Raw genomic sequence first — 8,866 nt, 5'->3', positions numbered from 1 at the left:
TGGGTGCTACTGCTGCGGCCGTTTTCTGTTTCCTGACCCTTTTTTATTTTGACTAGGACACTCCCTTTGGAGATGTCCCGTGCCTCCACATCCCCAACAGATAGCAGCCTTACTTTCTGGAAGCTCCTTTGGCTTGTTTTGCAGCTGCTCGACCTGTTCCACCAGCTGCTTTACTGTGTATAACAGTACATTCAGGGTGTCTTGTTCGACACTGCATACTACACCGTGTCCCGCGATGGCCCCTGAGTCCTCTATTTTTTTTGCAACTGTTCAGAGGCTCTGGCCAGGGTTGGTTTTTTTCGAGATTTGATCGGAAGAAATTCTCCTCTAGCCCGTATTGCATCGGCGAGAGTCTGCATGGGTACCGCTAGGAGGTGTTGCTGTAGGGAAAGGTGGTTTAGGGAGTTTGAGAAGTACTCCATGGCCATGTTGCTTCTAAACAGTTTGGGAAGCTCAAAATAGGCTATTTAGACTAACTATTACTTTTCCGTCAGGTGTTCCTGCAGGGAGGTTTGGGTTCCTTTTTTTAAACTGCTCCACTTTGCTTAGGCTTGTCGAGGAAATAGTCCAAATTGCGCCTGTATGGTTCCAAAGATGGCTGCCACCCCGACTGCTTTTGCGACTGCCTTTGCCTAGGACTGTGCCTCTTTTTTCAAAGGTTTTTTTGAGGTGTAGTGTTCTGGCCCCTTCGGCCCACCTATTTGCAGCTGTGATTTCTCTAAATTTGCTAAAAAAGTATTCTGGGTGTCCGACGCCAAGATACTCGGGCGTTTTGAATTAGAAGACCGGTTCCGGGTTTTGACTTGATCTGACAAGTTGCCCAATGGCGCTTTTCTCTCTGAGTAAGGGAGCCATTATAGCCTGAATCGGAGTCCTTAAAATTTTTTCGCAGTATCGAGTGTCTCCCAAAGAGGAGGATGGTTGGCGTAGTGCCAGTCTTCAACACCTCTCTGGAAATGCTGGATTACCTGAATATTATAAAACACCATGTTTTTTTATGAATGTAGGAGATAGCGATAAAGGTATCTGGATCAGATTCAAAATCACCAGTGTTTGAAGAAATACTCTGATTTTCCTCTACTGAGGGGGCTTTTGCAATCAAGACAGGAGGTCTGCCAAAGTCTGACTTCTAGATTTCTAAATGGTGCCTGCCAGGTTCAGCGCAATTCCACTGTTACCACCGGTGTATACAGAGTTTGCCGGCCTTTACTTAAGCACAATCTAGAATGTCGCATTAAGGAAAGAGAATAAGTGTGGTTTTCATTCGCTTTTATTAGAAAATAAAATTCATAAGTCGAGAAGCATACGACTACTTTATAGCTATGAATACATTTAAATACAGTTAATGACTCATTCCAAATCATGGAATCAAGTAAGGAAAACCGAGTAACAATGGGAACAAATAGAATCGCTAATGCGTTAGCATAGTTATAATACGTTACAACAGCGATACAACATAAGCGAAAGCATAATAGTGATATATAATAAGAATCAAATCAATAACGATATAATAAAAAACAGCAACACAACATGCAAGATATATACATATACAAATATTTACAAGAATAACAAATTCATGGCTCGCCACAATATAAATAAATATATACATTATATATATATATATTTATTAACACATAGGCAACCGCCTCACCAAAGAAAATCTGCCAAGCCTCTAAGAAGCAAAGTCAAAAAGCAAAGTGTATGCCATAAATCACCACTCAGAATCAAGCAAGGACATAAAAAGGCACAGCAGGGCCATTGCTGTAGAGTGTAAAACAGTGTTCGAGTATGAAGCAACAAGAAACTGCTGCTTATAGGAGCAAATTATATATTTCTTTAACAAAAAGGCAAAGATTTGGTCTAAAATACTTGATAAAATAAAGATGTAAAAATGACCACTAGAAAAGACTTCCCTATAAATTTTTTCATGTGTTGTGAACACAAAGATTTTGAAAATCTCATTTACTACCACAATAGTCCGGTGTGTGTGTTTAATAAAAAATGGCTCTTCAACTGAAACAAATTTGCGATGCCATTGCGAGACACAAAAAGAAAAAAAAATAGAAAATTTGTGGTAACATTATTTTTTTCAGAACGTATTCACCTAAGTGTCTACAGGTGGTCAAGATCTCGTAACGGTAGTTTAGGGTCGACAACTACGTTTTTATAAAGTACAATTATTCTCACTTGTAACAACCTGGCATTTCTTACTGGTGTTCGAGTAATCTCTTTATGGGACCAGATGTGTTTGCTCCGCTCAGTGCTATTTTTTTGCTGTCAATGTTAAAAGCTGTTTTATGATTTCTGTGTCTTGTTTTAAAATCTCTTTCAGTCAGACCTACATATGTCTCTGTATTGTCATTCACAGTCGTGCTACATGTAGCTTGACATATGATGCTTTGTGTCAGGCATTCTTTAACTAAAGGACAGTTATATTTTGCAAAGCAGTTGCAACTGTTCTGGCTGGTGTCATTAGCCTTTAAGATTTTTTATATTTTGCCAATTGATTGCAGAGGTTGTGTTTGACATGAAACTATAGCTAACTGTGAAAGAGTTTTGTTGAAGATTCCATCCAATGGGTGTTTGTTTTTTGGGGAAAAAACTGTCATACTAGCTTTAAGAACTCAAATCCGATATTAGTAGACCCATTGTGTCTACTTTAACCCAATATTTCTTTTTACTCATCACATATTATGTTAAACTATGCCAGTAAACATAAATTAAACTGAGGCAACTGAAGGATCAATAAAAATATTACGTATTATAGAATTTTTTTAGACGGGCATACAAAGCACTAGTATAACTGCTAGCTAAAAATTTCTTAAGGAGGAACAAACAAATAAAACATGGAATTATACAAAATGGATATAGCATAAATTTTAGTAAAAAGGTAACTGTGCAGAAGTTAATTGCATGATAAGGTATGCACTAATTTACCTTATTAAAGGCTTTATTTGTCTAGCAATGATTTAAACATTGCAGGGCGTTTTAGCAATGGGAATTATTTTCCTGAAGCTCGCGTGAATCCTTTATTATCCCAAGAAAACAAACTTTTGCTGACTTTTAAGACGTTATTTTCTCCAAATCACACAATAATTTTTACTACTAGTAAATTGGCACTTTCATCTTTTCAGGCTACTGATATTACACCAAACTTAAAACTTTTTGCCCATTGATTGATCAGTCTGTATCACTATTAGTGATTTGCGGAAATGTAAAATATATTGTGTAACTCAAAATATTTGGGTAAAAGTATTTAATGCATATATAATCCTGAACTTATACCTGCCATTTTACCATTGGTAACAGCTCTATGTTCCCTTGGTGCACACTTTTACCGTCAATTGAGAGAGAATGTATATGGTGTTTGAAACACTTGAAATGAATACTAAATCGGTTTTCCAAAACATCAAACAGTAACTGTTGTATTATGTTTGACTGTATATATCAAAAGTATTAAAGTCTTTTCCTGTTGTTTGAGGCATTAAGTACTCCACAGCTAATAAATATTTACCATTTGGTTTGTTTTCAATATAAATTTATTTAACGTTGCCTAGATCTAGTGACCATTAAAGACTCTATTTTTAAACAGAGTTTAATACACTTTGTTGAATATGTACTAGTTGTTGACATTGACCACCATCATTATCTTGTATTTGTATATAGCCGTTGTCGTACTCTTTGTTCGTATTGACTCAACCATCTGTTATGTAATTCGTATGTAATAATCCTTTTATTCTCTTGTCTAACCTATGTAGTAAGCCAGTTGTTGTTTAGCTTTCAAATATACAAGTAACAGGTTATGGGCCCAGACAGGCAACCAAAGAAGATGTACATGAGGTTGATACCAGAAAAAGGATGATCGACTATTATACTGACTGACCAACGACTCTTGAACCAGGAGTTAAACAATTGATACCATGAACAGTGAAACAAAGACTACTGAACCAGAACTTAGATTCTACCTCTCATTTTACAATGGATAGTGATAAATGGACGATAGATAAGTTGGACAGTCAGAACTATCAAACATGGAAGTTCCAGATGAAACACATTTTGCTGGTAAAGGTTCTATACGATATCGTGGATGGTGCTGCGAAAGCACCAGAAGGTTCAGCTGATCAAGCGCTGAAATTTGATTTTAAATCCAGGTATCGTAAGGCTTTCTCAGTAATTGCTCTATCTGTTAGTACTGAACTTCTCTACTTAATAACAGATACAGAAGCACCTGATGTAGCATGGAAGCGGCTGCAAAACCATTTTGAACGTGAAAATGACAATGGCTGTGTATGCAATGAATTTACATTTATCACTCATCATAGCAACACGTTTTCATTGCACAGTAGCTCACCCAGGCTAATTGACTCTGGAGCATCGTGTCATATGACACCTAACAGGGAAAGTTTTAATAGCTACAAGAAGCTAGAACAGATAGAAATGGTCAGCCTAAATGGTGGTCGAACAGTTGAAGCTGTGGGAGTTGGTGTTGTAAAAGTGATGCTAAAGCTCAATTGTAGAGTTCAATGTGCAGCTGCATTTTACAATGTACTTCATGTCCCTCAGCTAGCGAGCAATTTATTTTCAGTTCAAGCTGCCACTCAGAAAGGCTACATTGTTCAGTTTGGCCATACTCGATGTTGGATTAACAATGCTAGTGGTCGAGTTAGAGCCATGGGATCACTAGCTAATAAGCTGTTCAGTCTAGACTGTGTACAAACTGAAACTCAATATGCAAACACTGCTAGCGCAGAGATTTGGCATCAACGTCTAGTACATGTGAATAACTCTACTCTGAAAAACTGAGCAAAGGAAGTGTAGTCTGTGCTACAAGCTTACCTGCAATAGACATTTCCTTCTGAGAAGGCTGTGCTGAAAGGAAGATGACTCGTAAACCCTTCAAACCTGTGGGAGATATCAAGGCTACCCGTAAGCTAGAACTACATATGTAGTACATTCGGATGTTTGTACAATGGAAACAGATTCAATTAGTGGTGGCAAATACTTTGTTATCTTTATAGACGATTTTTCTAGATGCTGGGCTGTGTATTTGCTTAGAAACAAATCTGAGGTACCTGAGAAGTTTAAAAAGTTTGAAGCACATACAGCCAACCAATCAGGAGAAACCTTTCAAACACTGAGATCAGATAGAAGTGGTGAATACCTGTCTCAAGAATTTAATGACTACTTAAAATCTAAAGGTATTCATCATGAACTCACATCAGCCTACTCACTGGAACAAAACGGTGTTGCTAAGCGAATGAATAGAACTCTGTGTGAAGCAGCGTGTGCAATGTTGTACCATGCTAAATTGTCAAAGCAATACTAGACTGAGACCATTTCTACTGCTGCCTACGTTAAAAATCAGCTTCCCACTTCCTCACAAAAGAATGATCTCACACCGTATGATAAGTGGTATGAATGCAAACCTAACATAGAAAATCTAAGGGTGCTTGGATGTATTGCCCATGCTCCAGATCAACTGTGACAGACACTTGACAAGAAGTGTCAGAAGCTAAGGTTTATAGGATACAGCAAACAGTCAAAGGCATACCGCCTGCTTGATTAATTGACTGGTAAAGTCACTACTTGGCGAGACGTGGTATTTGATGAAACGAACTTTACAAGTATCGTTAAACCATCATGTGACCAATATACAAAGCAGAAATTTATTGTTGTTGAACATTCAGTAAATGAACAGACAATTCCTAACCTCTCTGGGTAATGCATTGGTGAAGGGCAACAGTGACGCTTATCTGCTCGCAAACGTAGACCTCTGGTTCGCTTTGGAATTGATGAGTTTGTAAGCCAGACTCAACATGTCGCTTATCAAGCTGGTCACATAATTGAGCCAGAGACATTCTCAGAGGCAAAAAAAACTCTCAACATAAGGAAGGGATAGAAGCTGTTAAGTGTGAGTATTAATCACTGATAGATAATAATACCTGGAATCTTACAGAGTTACCTCTAGGACGTAGTGCTGTTGGATGCAAGTAGGTGTTTAAAGCTAAACATCAAGGTGACCAAACCGTAGAGTGATTCAAAGGTCGATTAGTGGCTAAGGGTTATTCCCAGCAGCATGAAATTGACTATTATTAGACATTCTCGCCTGTTGTTGGTTTTGCAACAATTCGTACACTACCGGCATATGGCCTTAGTCGCAATATTTACATTCATCAAACGGACGTTGTAATTGCTTTTTTGAATGGCAAACTTGATGAAGAACTCTACATGTCTCAACCAGAAGGTTTTATTAAACCTGGATCTGAACACCTTGTGCGTAAACTCGACAAGTCTGTCTATGAACTGAAGCAATCCCCTAGATGCTAGAATCTTGCTCTGGATAGTTTTCTGAAGTCTATAGATTTTTTTTCAATTCAATACTGACTCATGTGTATATGTTAGAAATAGCAATTCAGGCATCAAAACTATAATGGCTGTATACGTTGATGATCTCATTATAATGAGTGATGACGATGCATCATTAATGTAAGTCAAGCATGCTCTTTCACATCAGTTTAAAATGAAAGACTTAGGACTACTGCACTATTGCTTGGGGGTTAAAATTGATCAACACAAATCTTCAATATCTTTGGACCAACAATACTATCTCCAGCAAGTCATCAATAGCTTTGGTATGCAAGACTCAAACCCGGTATCCACACCTGCAGACATAAATGATAAACTCATAAAAGATGATGGAATAAGTAAGCTTGTGGATTCAAGAAAGTATCAAGCAATGGTTAGTTCACTTTTATATGCTTAAGTTGCAACACGTCTAGATATAGCACAAGCAGTAAGTGAAGTGTCAGAGTTCAACTTATTTCCAACATAAGCTCGTCTTACCGCTGTAAAGCGAATCATACGCTATATCAAAGAAACACTGGCAACTAAACTTTGCTACAACAAGTCAGATGAAGCTAAAGTCATTGGTTATTCTGATGCACACTAGGCTGGAGACTTGTATAATTGACGTTCTACTTTCAAATAATGTGCTTCTAATGTCAGGTGGAGCTGTAAGCTGACAAAGCAAACGTCAAAATACTGTAGCCGTCTCAACGGCAGAAGCTGAATACGTGTTGTTATTTTATGCAGTACAAGAAGCAATGTGGTTACATAAGTTACTCAATGACATTGATGGCAAGGATGCTCATATGCCTACAACATGCAGGGTTGACAATCAAGCAGCAATCACTATAGCTAAGAACACTGCAGCAAAATCTCGAGCAAAACATATTGACATCAAATATCACTTTCTGAGAGAAGCTGTTGCAAATGGACACATTCTTATTAAATACTGTCCATCTGCTGATATGACCGTAGATATCTTAACAAAACCCCTTGCAGAGACCGTTTTGTAGTACATCAGCAGAACATGGGCTATCAGATTAATAAGTTTGTAATTCAAACTATGTGGGAGTGTTGAATATGTGCTAGTTGTTATAACAAATTACATTTAAATTTTTTTCTAACCCAAAGACGTTCTCATAAAATATACTAATAAGGATGAGAATAATTTATTCAGTTTAACTTTGCTGATAAAAATATCTGATTTAATTAGTTTGTTTTAACATTGGCAAGTTGACTTCGGACCTTTACACCAGTTCGAAAATAATTAATTAAAGTATTTTTCATTCTATAAATGTTATAACTGGCTAAAGTGAATTGACAGAGCAAAACTAGGATTAGTAAGAATTGAAAACGGCTATAAAAATCTTAATGCTTTTTCCAGTCACGAAATCTAACGAAATCTGAGCCATCAGCCATTTTAGATTATTAGGAATAACATATTATGCTTGACATGTGTTGCTTGACTGAAGACAATTTCATTAGCTGTGTCTTCGCATTTCACTATCAGATAGCAACGTATAAACATCTATACAAACATTGAATCGTTACACAGACACCTAATTATCTATGAAGTGCAGTCTTTCACTTCATGCTCTACTAAAGGTATGAAGGAAACATTCTGAATCGTAAAATGAATAAAAATGCTGTATAGTGTTTGCGCACCAGGGAACACTTACTTATTGGGGATTAGATATTTCCCCAGATGTCGTAGAGGCTCCACTGGTGTAAAAAACATACATGTAATGATCAAACTCAAATATGTGTTTGGCATAGAATTTCAAGTATAACATAGCAAAAAAGATATGAAGACACGTGCGAAAAACTAAGAATAAAATAAAGACTATAATCAGATATGTGTATGTGTCTAAGGTGTGTGCATAAATCTCATACAATCTATTAATAATGACAATTACATCAGGCAATCAAAGATCTTTGATTGCAGAGCAGCTAAAAAAGGTCTGACTTTTAATACTTGGTTGCTGCATCAAAGTGAAACATGTTTTATCAAATATGTCACTGTATGAAAATACTCTGCACCCTTTAAGTCATAGTTTTAAAGTGTGCCCATTAGCTTTACAGTAGCTTTGTCAAAACAATAACCTGAATGTAAAAAGTAAAATTATGATTGCAGAAATTTACAGAAATTCAAACTGATTTATAAATAACACAATTCGCAACTGAAAGTGGAAAAATTTCTAAAATTCTTCCTTGGTATTGACAAGAAACTATAAAATTCTAACAACTATTGAATTTTAATTACCTTGTTTACAACAAAATATATAGAAATTTGTGTCACTAATAGGTCATTCTAACATAGCAAGATGTTTAATGCCTGGTCATCTATGCTCATATCAAATTAGCAAAAACATTCTTTAAAAAGTTAGGTGCACTTGCTCTAAATAGTTTAGCTAGTCAGCAATATGTACATGTATAATGTACAATGTACATGTTCAATCTGTACATGTACAATCTGCAGACATGTATTTCAGTGTTACATGTAAAATTGGCAAAATTACAA

The 8,866-nt window shown here is 36.6% G+C and overlaps 1 protein-coding gene across 1 annotated transcript; it reads left to right on the top strand.

Annotated features, from left to right (window-relative positions):
* Positions 1-3,978: 3,978 nt before the first annotated feature.
* Positions 3,979-4,803, top strand: LOC137407127 (uncharacterized). Its single transcript, XM_068093728.1, has one exon. It carries the CDS (start codon positions 3,979-3,981, stop codon positions 4,801-4,803), a length of 825 nt encoding a protein of 274 aa, XP_067949829.1.
* Positions 4,804-8,866: the final 4,063 nt, after the last annotated feature.

This window comes from Watersipora subatra, chromosome 10 (genome assembly GCF_963576615.1).
Source record: "Watersipora subatra chromosome 10, tzWatSuba1.1, whole genome shotgun sequence".
NCBI lineage: Eukaryota > Metazoa > Bryozoa > Gymnolaemata > Cheilostomatida > Watersiporidae > Watersipora > Watersipora subatra.
The sequence above is the reverse complement of the archived record's forward strand: the minus strand, read 5'-3'. Positions and strand labels throughout refer to the sequence as shown.

Excerpts from the sequence above, each read along its gene's own strand:
- LOC137407127 (XM_068093728.1), top strand. The coding sequence starts at position 3,979 with ATGGATAGTGATAAATGGACGATAGATAAGTTGGACAGTCAGAACTAT.